Source organism: Schistocerca americana, chromosome 2 (assembly GCF_021461395.2).
Source record: "Schistocerca americana isolate TAMUIC-IGC-003095 chromosome 2, iqSchAmer2.1, whole genome shotgun sequence".
Taxonomy (NCBI): Eukaryota; Metazoa; Arthropoda; class Insecta; order Orthoptera; family Acrididae; genus Schistocerca; species Schistocerca americana.
The window spans coordinates 438,826,251-438,852,090 of NC_060120.1; the positions used below are offsets into that span (position 1 = coordinate 438,826,251).

General features: G+C 42.7%; 1 protein-coding gene across 1 annotated transcript in view; it reads right to left on the minus strand.

Moving 5' to 3' along the window:
• The window catches only part of LOC124594856 (ATP-binding cassette sub-family C member 4-like), a 289,353-nt gene that overhangs the window by 62,845 nt on the left and 200,668 nt on the right, over positions 1 to 25,840 (minus strand). Inside the window, exons 15-19 of the mRNA XM_047133319.1 lie at positions 25,448 to 25,656; positions 20,793 to 21,135; positions 15,821 to 15,971; positions 14,887 to 14,993; positions 3,117 to 3,240 (exon numbers count right to left, since the gene is read on the minus strand). Coding sequence (XP_046989275.1) covers positions 3,117 to 3,240; positions 14,887 to 14,993; positions 15,821 to 15,971; positions 20,793 to 21,135; positions 25,448 to 25,656 — 934 coding nt within the window. The remainder of the gene's footprint in view (positions 1 to 3,116; positions 3,241 to 14,886; positions 14,994 to 15,820; positions 15,972 to 20,792; positions 21,136 to 25,447; positions 25,657 to 25,840) is intronic.

The following is a 25,840-nucleotide window of genomic DNA, read 5'->3' on the forward strand; positions in this document are numbered from 1 at the left end:
TGTCAGACCCATCATACTTGCTCCGGACACTGCGAGAGGGCTGTACAAGCAATGATCACACGCACGGCACAGCGGACACACCAGGAACCGCGATGTTGGCAGTCGAATGGCGCTAGCTGCGCAGTATTTGTGCACCGCCGCCGTCAGTGTCAGCCAGTTTGCCGTGGCATACGGAGCTCCATCGCAGTCTTTAACACTGGTAGCATGCCGCGACAGCGTGGACGTGAACCGTATGTGCAGTTGACGGACTTTGAGCGAGGGCGTATAGTGGGCATGCGGGAGGCCGGGTGGACGTACCGCCGAATTGCTCAACACGTGGGGCGTGAGGTCTCCACAGTACATCGATGTTGTCGCCAGTGGTCGGCCGAAGGTGCACGTGCCCGTCGACCTGGGACCGGACCGCAGCGACGCACGGATGCACGCCAAGACCGTAGGATCCTATGCAGTGCCGTAGGGGACCGCACCGCCACTTCCCAGCAAATTAGGGACACTGTTGCTCCTGGGGTATCGGCGAGGACCATTCGCAACCGTCTCCATGAAGCTGGGCTACGGTCCCGCACACCGTTAGGCCGTCTTCCGCTCACGCCCCAACATCGTGCAGCCTGCCTCCAGTGGTGTCGCGACAGGCGTGAATGGGGGGACGAATGGAGACGTGTCGTCTTCAGCGATGAGAGTCGCTTCTGCCTTGGTGCCAATGATGGTCGTATGCGTGTTTGGCGCCGTGCAGGTGAGCGCCACAATCAGGACTGCATACGACCGAGGCACACAGGGCCAACACCCGGCACCATGGTGTGGGGAGCGATCTCCTACACTGGCCGTACACCACTGGTGATCGTCGAGGGGACACTGAATAGTGCACGGTACATCCAAACCGTCATCGAACCCATCGTTCTACCATTCCTAGACCGGCAAGGGAACTTGCTGTTCCAACAGGACAATGCACGTCCGCATGTATCCCGTGCCACCCAACGTGCTCTAGAAGGTGTAAGTCAACTACCCTGGCCAGCAAGATCTCCGGATCTGTCCCCCATTGAGCATGTTTGGGACTGGATGAAGCGTCGTCTCACGCGGTCTGCACGTCCAGCACGAACGCTGGTCCAACTGAGGCGCCAGGTGGAAATGGCATGGCAAGCCGTTCCACAGGACTACATCCAGCATCTCTACGATCGTCTCCATGGGAGAATAGCAGCCTGCATTGCTGCGAAAGGTGGATATACACTGTACTAGTGCCGACATTGTGCATGCTCTGTTGCCTGTGTCTATGTGCCTGTGGTTCTGTCAGTGTGATCATGTGATGTATCTGACCCCAGGAATGTGTCAATAAAGTTTCCCCTTCCTGGGCAATGAATTCACGGTGTTCTTATTTCAATTTCCAGGAGTGTACGTGTGCGTCCAGTCTCGCGTCACCATCTGTCACTATCCAGCTCTGAGACACATCTCCCACTTAACCGCCTCCAAGGCAGGATCGTTATACGGCGCTAAGCCTCAACATGGCGGAGGAGACCTTCAGTATTTTATTACAGCGCGGCGGGCGAATACCCGTTAGGGCGACTCGTCGAAAAGTGATAACGTGCACGCGGGCTAAGCATGAAAACACCCTTCCAGACATACTGACTTATTGAACAGCGTACACAGGCCGCAATGACCCGTTCTACTGAACTGTGCCTAGAATGTGGGAGTAGTTTCACCTCTATTACACAGGTGGATGCACGTACCGTACACAAGAGTGTTGAGAAAGCGCTTTCTTCAAACTGCAAGGCTGGCTGTGGGGCATGGTGGGAATTAGTACTTGCATATATGGTTTGGTTTAGCGACGAAGCCCACTGTCATTTAGATGGGTTCGTCAATAAGAAAAATTGATGTGTAGAGGGGACTGAGAATCCGCATTTCGCTATCGAGAAGTCTCTTGACCCTCAATGGGTGACTGTGTGATGTGCAATGTCCAGTCACAGAATAATCGGTGCGATATTCCTTGATGGCACGGTGACTACCGAACGGTACGTGAACGTTTTTGAAGATGATTTCATCCCCATTATCCTAAGTGATCCTGATTTAGACAAAAAGCGGTTCATGCAAGACGGAGCTCGACCTCATCGAAGCAGATGAGTGTTTGATGTCATGGAGGAGCACTTCAGGGATCGCATTCTGGCTCTGGGGTACCCAGAAGATCTCGATTGGCTGCCGTATTCTCCAGATCTGAACACATGCAACTCCTTTTTGTGGGGCTATATTAAAGACAAGGTGTACAGCAATAACCCTAAAATCATTGCTGAGCTGAAAACAGCCATTCAGGAAGCCATCGACCGTATCCATGTTCCGACACTTCAGAGGGTCATGCGGAATATCACTATTCTTCTGCGCCACATCATCGCCAATGATGGCAAGCATATCGAATATGTCATAACCTAAATTCGAATATGTGTAGCGACGTTTGCATGTTGAATTAAATGTGTGCACGCCATTGTTTGTAAGTAATTTACTTTTTTTTTCAAATAGTTCAATAATTGTCAACCTGTATATTGACTCTAAGTAATAGGGTTGTTATATATAGTCGCTAATAATTATCGCTTTTAGTTCGGTCTGCCAACGGAATTGCCGCAGTGGTAACACCGGTTCCTGTCAGATCACCGAAATTAAGCGCTGTCGGGCTGGTCTAGTACTTGGAAGGGTGACCATCCGGTCTGCCGAGCACTGTTGGCAAGTGGGGTGCACTCGGCCCTTGTGAGGCAAACTGAGGAGCTACTGTGTGGAGAACTAGCGGCTCCGGTCTCGGAAACTGACATACGGCTGCGAGAGCAGTGTGCTGACCACATGCCCCTCCATATCCGCATTCAGCACCGCCTGTGGGCTGACGATGACACGGCGTCATGGTCGATACTGTTGGGCCCTCATGGCCTGTTTGGGAGGAGTTTAGTTCGGTCTGTCGACGGACACAGAGTAACACACACCAAACGCTCATGTAAAACCGCGCCTCCTCTCCACACAGGATTTCTGCAAGTGACAGTTACCCAAAGCAACGACGATCCCCTTAATAACAAGGATGTAAACAGCACAAGTATGCACAAGAGGCGCTGAACCGAGTCTCACAGAGCACACAATCGCTTCATTGATCTCACCTGCTGAGAGCGCGAAGAAACCATACGTCACTACGGCGACGAAAACGCTGCTGAGGAAGTCCAGCCATATGCCAAGTGCGACTCCATTCGCTCTGTGCAGGAACCAGGCTGATGTATGCCTATCCTAAAAATGGGCAAAACATAAAAACTCTAAACAAAAATATCAGTAATGTTTATTCAAGGTAGCTAATTGTCAGAAAGGCCTGGAAACAAACAGATTTATTAAGTAAACATCATTATGGCGTAATTAATGAACAGTACAGTCCTTATACGATACAATGACTGTAACCTCAAACTTAGTCTTTAATAATGACAAAACGTTTTAAGTTATTGTTATGCTTTACTTCTTCTCCAATGTCCAACGCGATCTGGAATTAGCCTCTTTTCAAGAACTACATCGTTCTCCATGGTGATTGTTGGTTTGGTCTTCAGACTGAGGACTAATTTGATGCATCTCTTCGAGTTACTTTATCCTGCGCAAGCGTCTCCGTCTCTGAATAACTGCTTCAACCCAAATACATTTAAACCTGCTTCCTGACTCATCTCTTGATCTCCTTCTGCTATTTTTACCCCCTCCCTCCCGCCCACACTTCCCTCCAGTACAAAACTGACGATTTCTTGATGTCTTCGAAAGTCTACGAAGTTAACAAATGTCCCCTCTTCATAAACATTTTCCTTTCCGTTGTTCTTCAACATTTTATATCCTCTGTGTACTGTGTATTGAACAGGGGACCTAGGAACGACGGAGAGGCTTCGTCCCGCCGTAGCCCTCAGTGGTTCACAACTTAACAACAGGCTACATCAGTCCACCCACCCCACTGCCGCCCCACACCGAACCTAGGGATATGTTATTGTGAGGTTCGGCCCCCAGTCAGTGGACCGCCCCCCCCCCCCCCCCCCTTTCACCCGGGAACGTCTCATACCAGACGAGTGTAGCCCCAAATGTTTGCGTGGTAGAGAGTAATTATGGTGAACGCAAGCGTGGAGACAGTGTTTGTGCAGCAGTCGCCGACACAGTGTAACTGAGGCGCAATAAGCGGAACCAGTCCGCATTCGCCATTCGCCAAGGCAGATGGAAAACCGCCTTAACAACCATCCACAGACTGGCCGGCACACCGAATCTCGACACTAATCCGCCGGGCGGATTCGTGGCGGAGACTGGTACGCCTTCCCGCTTGATAAACAGCGCGTAGACCGCGCGGTTAGCCGGGCGGGCTTTTATATCCCCTGTACTTCGATTATCATTTTACTGTCCAGCTAACGAAACCCATTTACTGCTTTTAGTGTCTCATTTCCTAAATTAATTTCCTTGTTTGTTCAATGTACAGACTGAACAGAATGAGGGATAGCCTACAACTCTGTCTCACTCCGTTTTAGCCACTGCTTCTCTTTTATGTTCTTCGACTCGCATAACAACGGTCTGGTTTTTGTACATCTTGTAAATAATCTTTTGCTCCCATGCTACATTCATAAATTAAAACTTAGCATTATACCAGCTAAAACTTTTAGCTGATAATTACGGAAATAAAAGAGCAGCGTTTTATGAAAATATCATTGTGAACTGTATTTAGTGAACAAACAGATTAGCGACGAGGTTCCGGCTCGATTCTGGGAGGCACATGCAAACTTTTCTGGCGGGAAAGATTAAAACGGTGTCCATTCACTAAAAGATACCGCCTACTTGTTATCACCGATTTCGTCCAGATAAATGGTATATGCAGGGCTTGGCCTGAAATGAAAGTGTCGTATGTGGGAACTTCAGATGACCGAGCGTTTAGAAGAAATAGCACCTTTGGCGAGCGGGCGAGACATGAGCCATCTATGTAAGCGTAGTTTTCGCGTAGCGGTTGGCGTAGCGGACATAGTACAGAGCTGTAATCCGACAACCGTGGAATGGAGTACCTCTAAGGAACGATTTATATTTTCAATTTTTACTCACTTACTTACACTACAAGTGAACCAGAAATAGTATTTAATATCTTGTATTTGTTAATATTTTTGTAAAAGACATAAAAAGGAAACGCAAAAGAAAATTTGAGATTGGAGATGAATTTCCAGGAAGGGATTTTAAGGCGTATACGAGAACTTCGTATATAAAATTGCAGTAGAGCAACACTTATCCTAACTAATTGAGATCATGGGTGGTCGGAAAACCGGTTTATTTGGAGAATTTAACTGTATAGTCTCGTCTATCAATTTAGCAATAAAAACTACTTGTATTAATTAGAAAATAAATCTTTTATTATCACAAAGGCAAGTATAGTAGAATGTTTGTAGTACAGCCTAATAAACAGAAAATATGTAATGCATATGCATGCTGCAAGGACGGTAGATAAGTATAGAATTAACGCTTATGGGGAGGATGCAGCATGTGCGAGCGAGAAACAATTAGGTTCAGACAAATTAGCTGTTTCTCGCCTACTATGGCCTTTTTTAACACCATTTAGCTGGCAAATGAGTGATTTAGCTGGAGTCCAGAAATGTGGCTATTTTCACAATCATTTCAATTTTTTCTGGCTTTCTATTTCTTGATTATTGGAAAGGATTAAAATCTAGGTCGATTAAAGGAAAGTTATGTACACTGAACTAAGAGATCAAAACGCCTTTTAATATCGCATGAAAATTTGTTATTAGATTGCATTGAAAAGCACAACAAAGCAAACTAAAGCTGTGTTACACAAGAACAGCCTAACAACGAAGTATAAACAGCTGAGTGGCAACGCTTTTGCAGCACAGCTGATATCAGCGAAGTATGGTAACTCCACAATAACGATGGAAGCTGTTCTAAGCAAAGCAGACTTTGATTTATGCAGGATGGATTAGAAGTTGCAAGCTTTACAATACCAGTAAATAATGTTGGAGCACTGAACTGAGGAAAGGAACAGCGAACGTCTAATCCGTGCAGTATTTTACTAAGATATCAACCTCACTACAATTCACAGACGATTTGGATGAAACACTACTAAATATACGTTTCATTGGTACAACTTAATGTTAAATTTACACGCATAGTGATGCATATCATCTGTTTTGAACCTTTTAGAGTGCAGGTCTATTGTTTCCATATTATAAAGAAAATGTAATTCAAATAATTATATACATTGACAGTCAATTGTTTGTAATGCTCCAATGTCCAACGGATTCCAAATTAAGAAAGTAAATATAAATTCGTACTAGCCTATCACACAGTACAATTATTGAAAAAATAAAACTTCACTAACGCACCTTACTTTATTTCAGCTTTTTCTGTCTCCTTTTTATAGAGCCTTTTAGCTTCTTTCGTTTTGGAGAGTTGGAAACACTGGTTCGGTTAGGCGGTCGTTCGGTTGACCAACGTTCGGATAATCGATACTCTGCTGTACTTATATTATTTTGCAGTTGACGATCTGCATTTGTTGAGGTGATAATCATTGCAAAAAAAAGAGGAGCATCTTGCACATGCTACAACCGCTGCACTTTTACAGTTACATGCTTATTTTAAATTCTCTATAGAAAAACAAACTTTTATGAATGTAAGTCATAGTAGGTTCGCTCTCATGGAACAGTGTAGCAGTAAACCACGCGCAACGCTTCATTTCACCAAATATTGGCAAGGATAACTGGTGATGTGCAATGGACTGTATTTTGATGCTGTCTTCTCAAGAGTCGATTTCTGTTTCTCTGTCTACCACATAAGAGCGGTTTTGAAGCATTCCTTTTCTTACCTTTTTCGCAAATATTAATAAACACACTATACTGAGCACTATTTCAGTTTTTTGTCTGTGAGTAGCGTAAAAATTGAAAATTAAAAAGGATGTTTCCGCTTGTGGACTCGAGCCTACGAACCTCGGATTACAGGTCTGTACTCATTCCTCTAGATTAACTGCTATCTGCGAACAACGCTAACGTAGATGACTCATGCTTCGCCCGACCCGCGGCAAAAATGTAATTTTTTTCTAAAAGCTTGGTCAGCTTCAGTTCCCACCTCTGTCACTTTCATTCCTGGCCAAACCGTGTGTATATCATAAACGTGGACAACATCGGTAATGACGAGTAGGCGCTCCCTCTTTAAGTGTCGTGAGGCCATCTGGGAAGCTCTCAGAATAAATAAACAACGACACATAACATCAAGCTGCAACGAACTACTTGCAGTAACATAAACTCAAAATCTTTTCTGGTTTCTCGAAGCTGTTGCAATGAAAGAATTTAACGAATACTTTGAAGGTCTTCCTGAATATCGATGTCGTTTGTTACGAGATTAATAAAATATCAATAGGCTACCAGTCACTAGTAGTGCTCTTGCAGGATTCAGATCCAAGCATGTTATTCAAAGGAAATAAAAGTATATTATAAAAAAATTTTCTCTGGTCTATAATGAATGTAGCACACAGTAGCAGAATTCTGTTATAACTAGACTAGGAAATTATGAGTGTTCATCAAGCAATTTAACAAAGTATATGCTGCAAAATAAATTAAATATGTTTTTTTCTTAACTGTTAACAAGTATCAGGTGTGGTTATAATCAAACTGATGCACGCTATATATATTGTAGGACGCTGAAATATCCTAGGTATATTATTCATCAGTACACTCCCGCAGAATGCTGAAAACAAAGTTCCATTTTTGCCACCAGGTGAAAACATGGCGCTGCAAGCAGTCGGAATGCGAAATGTTTTCTGTTTTGACTGTTCTTCGCTTGGCGACACGTGTTCATTTCTTTTGTGAAGTGACTGGGGGTAAGAAGGCTGCAGTTTTCCATCCTAAATCCAGTAGTTACTAAGAAGCAAGACCTTGCACCGCTCGTAAAGTCGTTTTATCACAATGGCAGCAATAGTAGCATCGCATTGAGGGAATATCGCCGACATAACAGCTTCGGAGAGGCCTCATGTCAATAAATGGGCTAAAGAAAATGAAAAAAATCTGAAGGAAAAATAAATCAGTCAGTGCAGCAGAGAGAAGGAAGTGGCCGATTCCCGTTGCAGTCGTTGATGAAGATGGTGTAGCCACAGCCGACCGTGCAGCACATGCCTCAAATTCTGTGTCCAGTGCTAGAGCTCTGACAACGAACCTCTCTCTCCCTTTTCCCTGGTCAGCAGTTCAAAAGTTTTGCGGCGCATTTTCCACTGGTACCCCCACAAGATACAGAATGGGCACCAAATGAGGCCACAAGATAGACTACAACGCCGTGATTTTTCCCTCGGATTTTTTTTTCTTTTTTTTTGTGCGAGTCCGGGGGTGGATGACATGTGGCTATGTCGTCAGCAACATCTACTGCACTCATCTTATTTGATTATATGGTGTGATTTAACAAGCGCCTTCATTCTAGGTCCGTTTTTTCTTCTATGAGATACAGTTAGGTGTACAGTGGTATCTACACGTCAATAAGGACCTCCTTGTGCAGAATGCAGCTTCGTCCACACCACTGGTTTTTTTACGCAGGATGTGGCGACACCACATGTGGGTGAAAGATTTGCTGGGTGAAAGATTTGCTTCGAGAAACCTCCGGCAACGGCTGCATCCTCTCTAGGCAATTTTAAGACGCGCGACCTTCCAAGTCCCCCGATCTAAAGCCCTGTGACTTCTGGTTGTGGGGCAATCTAAATGGCTGTGCCTATCAGGGATGTATTCAGACTCTTATGGACCTGAAGGATAGCATATTACGACATATCGCTTTGATTACATCGGATATGCTACGAGCAACAGTCAACCATGGCGTGTTGCAAATACGGCATATTGATGAGTCAGGAGACTATATTCAGTGCACATTATAACTTGTGATCATACCTAACAAATGTGCCAGAACCATCGTTATCATGTATTAGATCGCTCCTTCCATTTTTCTGCCTCCACACCGCATTCTGACTACTTATACCACAATATTTTCAGTTGGTGGCACTAAGTGAAACTACAATATTTTCAGCATGCTCCGCGAGCGCACGGATAAATGAACATACTTTTGGTGTTCCAGTTTCCTATGATCTCTACAGCCCACACTGCACCACTTGGAACACTGTCACTTTAATTATAACCACCTGATATGTACCTGAGAAGGTCATAACCTAAATTGAAAAACTAATTTATTTATTTTATTTATTTACACGTCAAGTTCCGTAGGACCAAATTGAGGAGCAAATCTCCAAGGTCATGGAACGTCTCAGTACATAACATAAAAATAATAACACATAATAATGTTCATGAACCCGAAAAAAGTCAAGCCATAGGTTTAAGTAAACGCAATCAACAGTACAACAAGAATCAGCTTGATTTTTCAAGGAATTCCTCGACAGAATAGGAGTGACACATGAGGAAGCACTTCAGTTTCGATTTGAAAGCGCGAGGATTACAGCTAAGATGTTTTTAATTCTAGTGGTAGGTTATTGAAAATGGATGCAGCAGTATGCTGCCCACCTTTCTGCACGAGAGTTGAGGAAATCCGATCCAAATGCAGGTTTGATTTCTGCCGAGTATTGGGAATAAGCTAATACTGTTAACAAGAAATGACGGTAAAGAACATATATGTTGAGGGGCAATGTCCTAATACCTAGACTCTTAAACAGGGGTCGACAAGACGTTCGTGAACTTACACCACTTATTACTCGAGCCGCCCCTTTCTGGGCTAAAACTTAGAATGGGGAGAGTTACCCCAAAATATAATACTATATGACATAATCGAATGAAAATAAACAAAGTAGACTAATTTTCGTGTCGAACGATCACTCACTTCAGGTGCCTTTCGAATAGTCAAAATGGCAGCATTAAGTCTTTGAACAAGATACTGAACATGGACTTTCCACGACAGTTTACTGTCTATCTGAACACCTAGAAATTTGAACTGTTGAGTTTCATTAATCATATGTCCATTCTGTGAAATTAAAACGTCAGGTTTTGTTGAATTGCGCGTTATAAACTATAAAAACTGTGTCTTACTGTGATTTAACGTTAGTTTATTTTCTACAAACCAGGAACTTATGTCATGAACTGTACTATTTGAACTGAGACAATGTTGCACACAACATCCTTTACTACCAAGCTAGTGTCATCAGCAAACAGAAATATTTTACAGTTACCCATAATACAAGAGGGCATATCATTTATAGAAATAAGGAACTGGAGTGGCCCCAACACTGATCCCTGGGGCAACCCCACTTGACCCTACCCCACTCATATCCCACATCACAGTCATTCTCAACACAGTGAATAATGACTTTTTGCTGTCTGTTGCCAAAGTAAGAGGTGAATCAATTGTGAGCTACTCCCCATACTTCGTTATGGTCCAACTTCTGGAGCAATATTTTATGATCAATACAATCAAACGCCTTAGTTAATTCAAAAAATATGCCTAGTCTTCGAAGCCTTTTGTTTAACTCATCCAGCAACACACAGAGAGAAGAGAACATAGCATTTTCAGTTGTTAAACGACTTCTGAAGACGAACTGCACATTTGATAGCAAATTGTGTGATATAAAATTATCAATTATCCTTACCTGTACAGCCTTTTCAATAATTTTAGCAAACACTGATGGAATAGAAATATGTCTAAAATTCTCTACATTACCCCTTTCTCCCTTTTTATAAAGCGGCTTTACTACTATTTTAACCGTTCAGGAAAGTGACTATTCTTAAAGGAAAAATTACAAATTTGGCTAAGTACAGGACTAACATGTGCAGCAAAGTACTGTAATATTCTGCTAGGCACTCCATGATATCCACGAGAGTTCTTTGTCTTCAATGATTTAATTATTGACTCAGTCTTCCCCTTGTTTGTATCATAGAGGAGTATTTCAGACATCAATCTCGAAAGGCATTTTCCAAGAGAGTTATATGATTCCCTGTAGAAACTAAATTTTTATTTAATTCACCAGCAAAGCTCGGAAAATGATTGTTAAATGCTGTACATATACCTGATTTATCAGTAACAGAAATATTTTTACTATGAACTAACTTTATATCGTCGACCTTGTGATGCTGACTAGACACATCCTTCACAACTGACCATATGGTTTTAATTTTATCTTGAGAATTAGCTATTCTGTTAGCATACCACTTACTATTTGCCTTCCTAATAACATTTTTAAGCACCTTACAGTATTGTTTGTAATGAATACTGCAGCTTGAGTGTGACTACTTCTAAAATTTTGATATAATTCCTTCTTTGTTCTACATGATATCCTTATCCAACTAGTCATCCACCTGGGCTGCCTTTTACTGCTAATACCCCGTTTATAACGTTCTAATGGAAAGCAGTTCTCAAAGAGCATCAGAAATGTATTAAGGAAAGCATTGTATTTATCATCTATGTTATTGGCTCTATAAACATCCTGTCACTCTTGTTTCTTAATAAGGTTTAAAAAACTATTGCTGTTGGATTAACTTTCCTACATATGTGACATTTGTTTGAGTGCAGAAGCGTTTCAGTGTTAAAATTTGTATGGAAGGCCATTCACCGTTTTACTAACAGAATGCTCATCTAATAATGAAGAATGAATAAAAATATTGTCTATGGCTGTGCTACTGTTCCCCTGCACCCTAGTTGGAAAAAGATAATCTGCATCAGATCATGTGAATTTAGGAGACCTACCAACATCCTGACTGGAACACTCTCTTTCAAATTCTAATGGTGGCAGGGGTAAAATACAGGGAGCGAAAGGCTATTTACAATTCGTACAGAAACCGGATGGCAGTTATAAGAGTCGAGGGACATGAAAGGGAAGCAGTGGTTGGGAAGGGAGTAAGACAGGGTTGTAGCCTCTCCCCGATGTTGTTCAATCTGTATATTGAGCAAGCAGTAAAGGAAACAAAAGAAAAATTCGGAGTAGGTATTAAAATTCATGGAGAAGAAATATAAACTTTGAGGTTCGCCGATGACATTGTAATTCTGTCAGAGACAGCAAAGGACTTGGAAGAGCAGTTGAATGGAATGGACAGTGTCTTGAAAGGAGGATATAAGATGAACATCAACAAAAGCAAAACAAGGATAATGGAATGTAGTCTAATTAAGTCGGTTGATGCTGAGGGAATTAGATTAGGAAATGAGGCACTTAATGTAGTAAAGGAGTTTTGCTATTTGGGGAGCAAAGTAACTGATGATGGTCGAAGTAGAGAGGATATAAAATGTAGGCTGGCAATGACAAGGAAAGCGTTTCTGAAGAAGAGAAATTTGTTAACATCCAGTATTGATTTAAGTGTCAGGAAGTCATTTCTGAAAGTATTCGTATGGAGTGTAGCCATGTATGGAAGTGAAACATGGACGATAAATAGTTTGGACAAGAAGAGAGTAGAAGCTTTCGAAATGTGGTGCTACAGAAGAATGCTGAAGATTAGATGGGTAGATCACATAACTAATGAGGAAGTATTGAACAGGATTGGGGAGAAGAGAAGTTTGTGGCGCAACTTGACCAGAAGAAGGGGTCGGTTGGTAGGACATGTTCTGAGGCATCAAGGGATCACAAATTTAGCATTGGAGGGCAGCGTGGAGGGTAAACATCGTAGAGGGAGACCAAGAGATGAATACATTAAGCAGATTCAGAAGGATGTAGGTTGCAGTAGGTACTGGGAGATGAAAAAGCTTGCACAGGATAGAGTAGCATGGAGAGCTGCATCAAACCAGTCTCAGGACTGAAGACCACAACAACAAACCAACATCCTTCTTCATGCGCCATTATATACGAAATTTATATTGAAGTCACCACATATAACTAATTTCTGGTACTTCCTATAAAGTGGATCAAGAACCCTCTCTACCTTGAGCAGAAATGCTCTGAAGTCAGAGTTAGGGGACCCATTAACAACAAAAATTAGAAGTTTAGTTTCACTAAATTCAACTGCCCCTGCACAACATTCAAATATCTGTTCAGTGCAGTCCCGTGATACGTCCATGAACTCAAATGGAATACTGTTTTTTTACGTACATGACCACTCCCCCACCCCGCAAGGAACTTCTTGAAAAACAGCCAGCCTCTGAATTGTCAAATTATTTAAGTGGTGCTCCTATATACCAACAATTTCAGCGTCAACATCTATAAGCAGTTCATTAACTTTACCTCTAATACCTCTTATATTTTGACGAAATATGCTAATTACTTCTCCACTTGGAAACATGACGTCCTCTGAAGGTGAGCCCTTTGGTAGAGGGAGTTCCTTTGAGCAGGTATAATTATCAGCTGACTTAAATCTAAAATAGGTGCATCTCTAACACCAACTACCACAGGAATTTTTCCATGAGTGGCCTCACCATCACCCGCTACACCTGTAAGTTTTGCCAGCCTCCCCTCCCAAACCTATTGAGGTGCAGGCCATGCCTAGTGAAACCCGATCTACTGATAGACTCAACTGGCACCATTAAAATGTGACCCATGCCCTCTGCCATCAGTGCCTTCTCCAACCCCGTGTTAACACGCCTAACAGTCGCATTAAGATGTTATTACCAATTTAGTTTTGCATCTACAGATGCTGTCAATACTTAGTGCATTGAAAGTGCTAAGTTCTGTATAAATTTGGAACTCTCATGATACTAGGCCACTGGCTGAGTGAAGTGTATTTCATGTGGGAGGAATACAGCATACATCTTTGGTTTGGCGAATAATTTATCAGGCTTTTTCGTTGTAAGTACCTTGCTAACTCCATGGTCTATGAAGATTTGTAGTAGTCTTGTATAAGTCTCACACTTTATGTTCCGAGCATTTTATTCCCAGGTCATGTGTGACGATTGTATTATTTGCTGTAGTGCGGCAGATGGTCCCTTTGGAAGTAAAGTGAATGACTTGCTTCAAGAAGGTGGACAACACAAACTGTGGCAAAATAGTAACAGTCTTGATGTTGGCCATTGAGTTCTCGAGTGAAGCTACTTCAACAACACAAGTAAAAGTTAACTTTTGTATGTCCACCCTTGTGATTGGATATTAGAGGGACTTTGGCCGTTCGCTTGTGTAATAAAATGGAACACGTACAGTCGTCCTTACAATGGTATTTATTATATGGCTACCAGTTTAGGTGCTTCAGTGCACCATCTTTAGGCCTTATATGATGCTGAGGGGGTCAACTCCAACCATTCTGGAACCATATACACAGTTCATCAGTGGCCAACTTCTATGACCTCTTTTTCGCAGACTACCTGTAAGAATGATGTAACGTCTAAATCTTTGTCACAGGTAGTGTGCGGAAAAGAGGTCATAGAAGTTGGCCACTGATGAATCGTGAATACGATTGGAGTTGACCTCCCCCCCCCCCCCCCTCCCGCCCCGCCTCAGCTTCAGTTACGTCTTAAAGAGGGTGCAGTGAAGCACTGAAAATGGTAGCCATATAACAAATAGCGTCGTAAGGACAGCTATAGGTGTTCCATGTTATTACACAAGTTAACTGTCGAGCTTACCAAAGCATGGATGTAGAGTGAGGAGATGAATAAAACAGTTTTGGTTTGTTTACAAACGTTCCTACGTACAGTAAATTGTAAGTTCCTGAAATTAATGCTGTTGTTCTTTAGTATGAATACGCTCGTCCTCTGTAACACATTAGACAAGGAAAAAATCTGATTTTATATCATCAGTGATGGTGTGAAACAGTGCGCTCATCAAACCCTGCAAGATTCTTCAAACGAACTTATGCAAGAGAACTATTTTCAAACTTCTACAAGTGTGTGTCGAAAGCAGTCGATGTGTCGACAGAGACTAATCAAACTATTTACCTTGAAACAAATGTATGTTTTCTTATTCCTATTGCTTTGTCGCATGAAATATGTTTCTCTGTAGTAATTCTGTACAATTGTAATTTTGCTCTTGTAAGAGATGTTGCATACCTGGTGAAGATCGAACTCCTCCTTGACAAGAGCCAGCGTCCCTGAGGCTCTTATTGTTGCCAGACCATTGATTGTGTCGGAAAGATGTGAATAAATGGGACTTCTTCCTGAAACAACACAATATATATGCTGAACAAATATCGCAATGCCAATCTGCCAGATTCTTCAGATTGATCACAGTACGGGGTTCCTTATTTGCTTTAAAGGTGTTAGACTTCGTATGCAGCTTCCGTGGATTACACAGTTCCTAGAGAAAACTTAACATAGTTTTTCTTAATGTCTGTGAGAAAAGTTATATCACCAGCTGCAACATATTCGCGAATTTGAACAGTGATCCAATACTGTCAATTGTTTTTTATTCCATTCTTTGATCACAATATAAATTCCTTTGACGATGACCGGTTTCAGTCAGTAATGACCATCTATGAAGGATGTAGACAAACAGTTTTCTGCTAGCTACTCCACTTCAGTAGGTTTTGCACAATAACGCCAGTAGCAAAATGACTATGTGGACGATGTGGCCTATTTTACTCCGCATTTTAGATTTTTGTGACGATGCTGTGCTGAGTATATTTATATTTTTTAACGATGCCATTACAGCCTTATCACATTAGGACATCGTGTAGAAGAGGTACGCTTTACTTATTTTATCTGTACATATCCCAGGTTGTATGATACTATATTGTGGTATAAAATGTTGTATTGTGTTGAAAGATAGATTTCCCACTAGGTGTATATATTTTTTATATTGTAGGTCTGAAGATGGTCATTACTGACTGAAACCGGCCATTGTTAAAGGAATTTATGTTGTGATCAAAGACTGAAATAAAAAAACATATGAAAAGTTATGTTTTCTCAATATGTAACTCATTTTAGCTTATCTCTGTACCTGAACAGTCTACTTAATTGCTTAACGAGTGTTTTATTTACTTACGAATGCTCTCAAGACTTTTCACACTTCTTCCAGTAATTATGAAAAGTCGCGCCATATAGACGAACATTGCTCCAACGATGATGATGGGAACAATGTAAATATAGTTCACCACTACCACCATTGCTAAAATTCCACAAAGCACCAGGTAAATCTGAAATATGAAAACAAATTCTTGGTATTTCATGAAGAAATAATAACGCGGTTACTAGCACAAAAACTATATACGTTCTAAAGATTAATCGTAGACCTAACAGTTAATTCGGAACGTTAATTTTAGGCCAATGTGAAACATTTGTTACAGGAATAGTTCTGACAATTCCTGGGTCCTTTTGAAGCAGGACTGAATGATATTTGATGTATTCCTTCTCGAGTGTGTGTGCGTGAGAGAGAGAGAGAGAGAGAGAGAGAGAGAGAGAGAGAGAGAGAGAGAGAGAGAGACGGACATGGCATCCAAATAAAAAATAATGAAAATTAGTTTTTAATGACACATCAATGAGATAATTAGAAATGGGCCCCTATCCAGAATATTTCTAGATACCGTTCAACCTGAGGCATGCAAATACTATATCAGTGATCGGGTATCAAGTAGATGAAATGCAGCCATGCAGCCTATGAACTGGTAAGGAATATTTTTACTTCGTCCTTAGTTTCACGGTTTATTCTGCAACACACCTACGTACCAAGTATTATGTTGTCATCAAGGATGACATACGTCACAGTGCCATGTAGAGGAGACAGCCCAATTATGAAGCTCACGTGCATTCCATAGAAGTAGATGACAGCGTCGTATGTCCAACAAAGACAGATGTACAGGCCGTCTACTGTAGGATATGTAAGTGCCAAGTTACACATATGTAACGAGCTGTACATTTGAGTTGTCGAATTTTTTATTTGTCTGATACCATTTCTTGTATATATCTTTTCTACACGATTACTGTAGCGTTATTTCTTTATTGTTTTTCTAAGCAATTTTTATCAGCAGAGATGTGTAGTAATGACATCAAAGAAATTGTGATTATCAAAGAGATTATGTAATCTAATCACAGTTAGGGAGATAGTTTGTAAACCTTTGGACGTATAGCATGCAACGAGTCGGCAACCCCCTCCAATATAGTGGCGTGCTACATCTTGGAGTGTAAGCGCTTAGCTCGGTACAGAACATTTCATAGTGGGGTCTGCTCCTGGAAATAAGTAGTTGTTTTGCGCTTCATGTAAGGCAAGAAGAAATCTTAGGGCAGACAAGATGTGGCTGCTTCCTACTCAACATAATGATTATGAGTCTCTGATCAATGTGCTGTAATAAGTACAACTGTTGCAATAGTAATTGTACCTGAAGAGATACGCAAGAAACAAAAACGTACAGGTGGTGCAATATGACGCACCATGTCTGAGCACCAACGAACTGAGGGTTAATCGCACCATCATAGATCACAAAAGGCAAGAGTTGCTGTTTCAGTTAATTTTTGCAAAAAGGGGAAAACTTGTGTTTTTCTAGAATTTAGTAATATATCACGTAAGAAGATCAACTAGTTTGACCGCAAACTATCCTGTTATACAGATGGTAACCTATATCCTTTTGTGTACGTAGAAATTTCATAGAGTATTTCTTTCATTAACAGTACACAGACATGCGTAGTTACAAGTGCTGCTTCATAGCTATGAAGTTAAGTGTACATTACTGAAATTGCTGACTTCGATCATCCTCGTTGATTGAGTGAAACATTTTCAAAAATGTAAAACTGACTTAGCGGTGTGTACTGCACTGCCACAAAACTGTGACGATGTTAGAGGATGCTAAGCAAGTGTACAGTGATATGAAGGCCATTGTTCAGTGTGTCATTATATGTTCGAAAGCCTTTTGCCTTGCCACTTACATACGAGCTGTGAATGGATGATAATTCAGAAACGTTATAATTGTTTCATTAGGTACCTTGTCAGCTGCTATGATCAAATGGTGATAGACAGTAAGTGTGTCATTTTATAACTAATGTAAACTGATTCCAAAAATCTTATTAGGCCACCGTATAAATAAAATGAAGCCGCTAAATTAAATGAATATAATTTCCGATAATAATACAAATTTATTTAAGATAAAAAACGAGAATAAGACAAGTATAAATACTAGTAGGGTCCATCACTTGTTCGTTGAGCAACAAAACGTGCGCTTTGAAATTCTTGTAACTTCGTTATTATTGTACTATACTCTGATAAGAGATGAGCATTAGGTTGCTGCCTTATCTGCTTTAGAAAATGGGCCTATTTTTCATAATCTAAAATTCGGAATGAGACATGGAAGTCTAGTTCTACCTTAATTCATCAACTTTAGATGGTAAATAATGGTGGCGGAAAGTGAGTATCGACAACCTACACTATTTATTTACTTCGCGTTCGTAGCCGCAACGCCTTGAATATCTGCCCATATGAAATCCCTTGAATCACGGCGTCACCCATATTCTGTATAGAAAAAGGCGCATTGATTTCTCTTTATTCTCGATGTGACACGTGTTCCAATGAGCCTCGATGTAATCATTCCTACGATGAAACAACTGTTCTTTTGGGGGCCTTCATCATCTTGCTGCAGCAGCTGCAGGCTCTTATAGGGATCGGGCCCAATAATCTCAATTCGCATAATAAATATCAGAGCCCAGAGCTCCTTTCTGCAAGCTTTGAAACGCATTAATGTTGTTTGTTATTGTCTTTGGGCACTATAACCACTGGTCAGCTCGACGGAAAGCCGCGCAAAGGGGCCCAGGTTCGATTCCCGGCTGGGTCTGAGATTTTCTCCGCTTAGGAACTGGGTGTTGTGTTTTCCTCCTCATCATCATCATCCCCGTCGACGCGCAAGTCGCTGAAATGGCGTCAACTCAAAAGACTTGCACCAGGCGACCGGTCTACTCCCTGCTAGTCCTGCTTTATCACCATAGCCTGATAAATCTGAGACAACAGCAATACAAAAAACAGCAACAAACTTTGTCGAGTAAATGAATGAATTAGTCCCTTTACCGGATTTAGTTCCTCGTTGCGCTGTCTGTCTGTGGTATCAGTAAGTTTGGTATCATTGTGTCTACCTTCATTATCGCCCTTAGAAACAAATTGCCAATGTTGCTATAGCTGTTTCAAGCACGTCAACAGTTGCTAATCTAGTGCAATAGCTAGAGCTTATGAATATGGTACCAAGAAAATACACGGAGTTCATGGGAAGAAATGGAGAAGATAAGGGTTTAATACTTTTTGGACGACGATTTCGTTGGAGAAAAAGTAAGTGCCCTGACAGGAAAAGGATGAAAGGCAAACAGCCGACGGCCATTCAAAGGAATTATCCCAGCATTTGAGTTAAGGTTTCTAGGAAAACACAACTAAAATCCAAAATATGGATGCTCGAACGAGGATTTAAGTCCTGCTCGAAGTGCCAGGCCAGTGCCTTAACTACTGTACTACCTTGCGTAGTGGAAACAATGGAAAAAGTTTAGTCTTGGAGATAAAATAATTTTACTGACAGACACAATAAGAGAGTAAACACGATTTTTGTCTCTAATAACAAGCCAATTAGTGAAAAGTAAGCGCTGAGATCACTACAGTTCTCAGTTTAGGGAAAACAGCGTCAAACAAATAACACGTTTAGAGCCGCTACTGCTTATAAATCAGGTCGGATCAAAGAAGAGGTTTCAGTGGTACAAGGAGAACAGAAATACGACTGGTGACCAATGAAAGCATGTAATGAGATCTGATGAAATAACTCTTACACTGTCTTATACAGAAGGTAGCATTAACGAACAGAAAACCTGAGAAGAAAAGTGCAGACTTCGCTTCTGTGAAACATAGAGGAATCTTTGTACTGGATTGGGTATTCATATTTTGGTTTACTACGGACACTATTATCATACTGAAAAGAAAGTTAACCAGTAACATCCAGGATATCAATTTATGATGATATTCATTCAGAGAGATACATATTGCTCGCAGAAAGTGTCCAAATCTTTCCTGATGACAATTCCTAAACTCGCACGGGTGGAAATGTCTAAGATTAGTCTCGAAGGGCCGCTATCACCTGTCAAGGTAGAGAGCAGTTTCTTTCTTACGAGTCTATACAATAATTCTGTTAATTAGGTTATGCGATCTAAGCTGTATTTTCGAAAAGTCGGGTGATACATCACAAAGAAACGTGTTCGTTGGAAAAACCTTCTAGAACTGGTATTAGTTTCATTCAAACCTACTTCATTTTTCCGTGTAATCGCCGTTTACCTCCAAGCACTTGTTGTAATGTTGCGCTAAGTTCTGCAACTCATCTGAATAGCGTTCTCCTGGTGCCAATTGAATCATTTGACAAAGGCAGTCCTGATTTCGTCGTCATCGTCATACCGTTGTCCAACAAGCCATTTCTTTAAGTGTAGCAACAGATAATAGTCGCTGTATGCGAGGTCGCAATTTTAGGAGGAACTGTCGAGAAATTCCCCGCGGAGAGATTGAATGTTACCCTTGGTACGGGTGGTGGTTTTTGGACAAGCGTTGTAGTGGAGGAAGACTATCCCAGACGACAGTTTCCTGCTCCGGTCAGTTTGGAAGGCTCGTCTCAGTTTGTTGAGCGTTTTGCAGTGCGCGTTAACAGAACTGTTTGGCGACATCTGCGAAATCAACCAAATAAGACTATTCAAGTTGCAGAAAAGATGCGATAGCCATCATTTTTCGACTGGATTAAAGTGACTGTTTGAATGTTTTCGATTCTGGTGAAGTTGAGTGGCTCCAGTACATTGACTTTTGTTCTGATACTTCATTGTGCAAGAAATTTGCAATGTTCGTTACATTCTCGTATTATTTTCTCCAAACGTAATTGTCTTCACCGCTAACACTCCGCATCAACTGCGTCATGTAACACTGTTACACTTCACAGCCCACTATTTTTCAACCAGTACAATTAAATAAATTTAATGGACATAGTTAAATTTTAAAAATTCTCTTTAGAAACAAAAGCTACCTGAATCATCATCATCGCAAACATCGGTAGGAGTTCGTCGATGGAGCCAATATCCTTGGAGAATCTGTTGAGAATCCGCCCAGAGGGATTTGTGTCGAAGAAGCGCATGGCGGCCTTGAGAACGCAGTTGAACATGCGGTCGTGCAGGTTCCTGGAGGCGCGCAGGCACAGGTAGAAGAAGGCGCGCACGCGCACCAGGTTGAGGAGGATGCAGCCGAGCACGAGCCCGCCGTACAGCTCCAGGAAGAAGCGGCCCGGCGGCAGCGCCTCCAGTTGCGACGCCGCCGCCTGGTCGGCGGCGCTGGTCAGCCGCAGAGAGCTGCGCCTCACCTCTGTGTTGGACCTGCCAGGAAAGACCAGCTGGCTTCATTATTGTACAAAATACGCTAACGTCTGAGAAAATAGCAGCATCGATAAAGAATGCCCCGATGTATCCAACATTTTGCCAGCGATGGGTCTAGCAGGGAACACTAGTATGTGAACGCATCACTTCGCAAGTTGAAATAGTAAAAAGTACTCTGGCAAAGAGCAGAAGCCGAAGCAAGCCACTGTAGAGGTAATCGACTGTATATCGTCTTGTGACAATGATCGGTATCCGTGAAATACGAGTGGCGGTCAGTTTGGTTAAAAAACGCAGCATTTGTTGTGTGACATCCTAGAATATGTCCGCTTCGGTCTCTATAGTTTCATAAACTTCCGACATTCTGCGGCACTATTCGTAACTTTCAAACTTGCGTCTGTAACGGAGGTGCGTTCCAAGCAGGGAGCTGTCATTGAGTTTCTTTCGGCGGAAAACATAAGCATCACAGATATACGTAGCCACTTGCATAATGTCTACGGAGACCTGGCAGTTAACACAAGCACGAAGAGTCGTTGGGCGAAGCGTCTGCCATAACCGCAGAGAGATCGCCAAAATTTGTCCGACCTCCTGCGTGCCGGCCGGCCGCACACAGCTGCGATTCCTGGAGTGTGTAGACACTCTCATTCGAGGTGATGGACGGATCACAATCGAACACCTCACTTCACACGTGGACGTCTGTTGGTAGCGCTGACATACTCGTCCATCGGTTGGGGTGCTCAAAGGTGTGTGGCCGCTGGGTTCCTCGCCGCCGAACAGAAAGGAGGAGGAGATGTTTAACGTCCCGTCCACAACGAGGTCATTAGAGACGGAGCACAAGCTCGGATTAGGAAAGGATGGAGAAGAAAAGTAGCCTGTACTTTCGAAGGAACCATCCCGGCATTTGCCTTAAGCGACGGAAAGCCTACATCAGGATGGCCGGACGCAGGTTCCAACCGTCGTCCTCCCAAATGCTAATCACGGCGCTACCTCGCCCCGTTATTCCCTCCGTGTCACTCCCAATAACGTGTATATAAGTACAGCTACTTACGTAGCTGAGAAGTATCGACTTGTGAAAAGGAATGATAAGAGAGATGTATAAATCCAAGGTCACATTACGTACCTGATTTGTCATTCAAATTGCAACAGCAGGAAGGACAGCAAATAACGAAATTTTCCTTACTGTGCGTATAGAGCAAAGCAGAATGAGTACATAATTAAATTTAAGTGATTTGGAGCTGTTGATTGACCACAGAAAGGCTTTTGACACTGTTCTGTACTGCCGTCTAGTGAAGAAAATACGAGCTTACCAAAAATAAGACGAGATTAGTGACCGTATTCAGGCCTGCCTAGCAGATAGTCCTACACTTCGCTCTTAACGGAACAAAATCGACAAGTGTAAAGGTAATTTCCGGAGCATTCCCAGGAAGAGTGATAGAACCGTTACTGTTTATAATGTATACAAATGATCTAGTAGAAAGCATCGGAAGCTCATTAAGACTGTTCGCAGATGACGCGTTGTTTATAAGGAAGTAGAAACGCCAGTAGACAGTATCGACTTGTAAAATAAAAAAACTTAACTCCTCCCGAACAGGCCACGAAGGCCCAACGGTGTCGACCGGCCGCCATGTCATCTCAGACCACAGGCGCCAATGGATGCGGATATGGAGGGGCACGTGGTCAGCACTCCGCTTTTCCGGCCTTATGCCAGTTTTCGAGACTGGAGCCGCTACTTCTCAATCAAGTAGCTCCTCAGTTTGCCTCACGAGGGCTGAGTGCACCCCGCTTGCCAACAGCGTTCGGCAAATCGGATGGTCACCCATCCAAGTGCTAGCCCAGGCCGACAGCGCTTAACTTCGCTGATCTGATGGGAACCGGTGTTACCACTGCGGCAAGGCCGTTGGCATCGATTTGTAAAATGCTCTGCATTAAATTGATAAATGTTGCAGTCTCTGGCAGTTGACCATGAACGTAAACAAATGTGACGTATTGTGTGTACATAAAAAAATCCACTGCTGTTCAACTACACATTACTGGTAATAAATTCCTAGAAACAGTATTTACCGTAAAATCTAGGAGTAACTACTCAGAGCGACATTAAGTGGAATGACTACAAAAAACAAATAGTGAGAAAAGTAGATGTCAGACTCTGATTCATTGTAACTCATTATAACCGCTTACAAGGTACTTCTTGACCGATTTTAGGGCATTGTTCCTCAATCTGGGACGCTTACGAAATAGGCTTATAGAAGAAATAGACAAGATCCAACGGAGAGCGGCGCGTTTCGTCACGGGATCGTTTATTCGTCAGAGACGTTCAACAAACTCCTGAGGCAGACACTACGAGCGAGGCGTTGTGCATCACGGAGGGGTTTACTATCGACATTTCGAGAGATTACTTTCCGGGGAGAGCCGAACAACATTTTACTTCCTCCCATTTATATCTCGAGAACTGAGCACGATGAAAAAATCTGAGAAAGTAGAGCTAACAGAGAGGCTTACCTATAATAATTCTTTCCATGTGCCTTTCGTGAGCGGAGCAGGGAAGGGGAATCCAGTTAATGTTAATGGTACCAGAGGTACCCTCCGCCTTAGTGTCACTGCGGAATACTGATGTAGATGTAGGTGTATGAAGTGCGAAATTTGATACATACAGTCCCTCGGGGCCTCCAATGACGGATGCGTGTATGCTGATGCTGTACGCTGCCCCTCTGAAAAGACGACGTCGTGCCTCTCCTTTGACCAGTGATGTCGATGCACTGCACTGCTGTTCTTTGCGCGTCAAGGGAAGCCGCAACAATGGTCGCAGTGCAGACAGTCGGGGATGCTCGTGACGTCGTCGCACTACCGTATACTGCTGCCCACTTTCAGATGCAAAGGACTTCCCGAGGCCTTAAGGTCCTGCACGATCGAGACAAACAGTTCTCTCTGCCGCTGGTCGCGCAGTACAGCTGAGGTGCTTCAACGTGCCGAAGTATGGCCCTCCTGAACCCACCGAACCCATACTCGCAAGGCAGTCGTGGGATTCCGCCCAATGCGAGCAGCAGCGTCGTAGAAAGATCTTATAACCAAGCAACATTCAGATGCGATTTATGACGAGAAACCCGTTGCGTTACCATTATTTATGTAATGTGGGTTGTGTCAGTCCTACCTACACCGTACAGTACCGCTGATGTTCATCATTTGAATATCGAACTATGCAGTACAGATCATGCCAATTTCACATTTTCGCCTTCCGCTCTTACACATAATGAGTGGTTTGTTTCAGAAAACTAAGAATAACAGTATGTGTACGACTTCAAATATCTGAGGTAGATCCATCTTACGATTTACCAAAAAGAGTCTTGTAGAGTACAATAACTGAAAAGAGCGATTACTGTTTGGTAATACTATTTGCGACTAACATTTCCATTGTCCATTCCAACGTCGCCGATAAACGTTATTTAGTCACAGACGACTTTAAGAATACGATCATAGTATTCACCCGTGTAACACGGACAATGTGTATGTGAGTGTGTATGTGGCCAGATTTACAAAACGATCATTCCTGTTCAGAACAGAACAAAAAAATCGGTTCCAATGGTTCAAATGGCTCTAAGCACTATGGGACTTAACATCTGAGGTCCTCAGTCTCCTACACTTAGAACTGCTTAAACCTAACTAACCTAACGACATCACACACATCCATGCCCGAGGCAGGATTCGAACCTGCGACAGTAGCAGCAGCGCGGTTCCGGTCTGAAGCGACTAGAACCGCTCGGCCACAGTGGCCGGCAAAAATCAGTCTTCAAACGAAATCAGTCTTCGAACTATATTATGCCCTTGTTTGATTGAGTTCGAAATATGGAAATATGTATCGTTTCCTCATATCTGGTAACATCTTCGTACCAAATGATGGACGCTTTGGTATGTTAGACAAAGAAATAAATTCCGCAAGTCATATTTACACACCAAATCAATGCTCTGGTTTTCCGCCAAAAGAAACACAATGACAACTCTCTGCTTGGAAGATATCTCTGTTACAGACGCCATTTTGACGGTTACATATAGCGCCGCCACTTATCGGAACTTCATGAAACTGCAGGAACTGAAGCGGGGATATTCCACGATGTCCCACAACAGAGTCAGCATTTTTTCAACTGAAACTGGTCGACAGAAAAGGAGTATCGCATTACTTAGTGAACGCCCCTCGTACAGTCAAAACCTAAATTTGATTGTCACCAAGCCTTCTTTCTACAAGTGAATCAGTTATACGCTTCACTCTGTCGTAGTAGAGTGACAGATGAGAGTACAGGGCAGAGCGCTGCGGCGTGCTGACCAGTAAGTGATGACGTAGTCGGAGCCGCTGGTGACGACCTGGGACACCAGTATGAGCGCCGCGACGGCGGACACCCCGCACACGCCGCCGCCAGCCCTGAAGTACTCCCACACCACCCACCAGCTGAGCGACCGCTGCGCCTTCTCCTCGTTACTGTCCTGCTGGGAAGCGTCCTGTTTGGTTTTCCCCGGCTTGTCAGCAGCGATGCTCTGTAAGGAAGACACCAGTGCATCTGCTGGAAGTCAGTTCCTTATTTGTCTTCCACTCAAAGCTATTATTCTAATTCCTACACAGCTCAAGACAGCAAACAAAATTAGTTTCATAATGACTGCATGTGAAGACCATTTTGAGAGCGACAGTATTCATGGGAGACACTGATATATTGTCACAGAT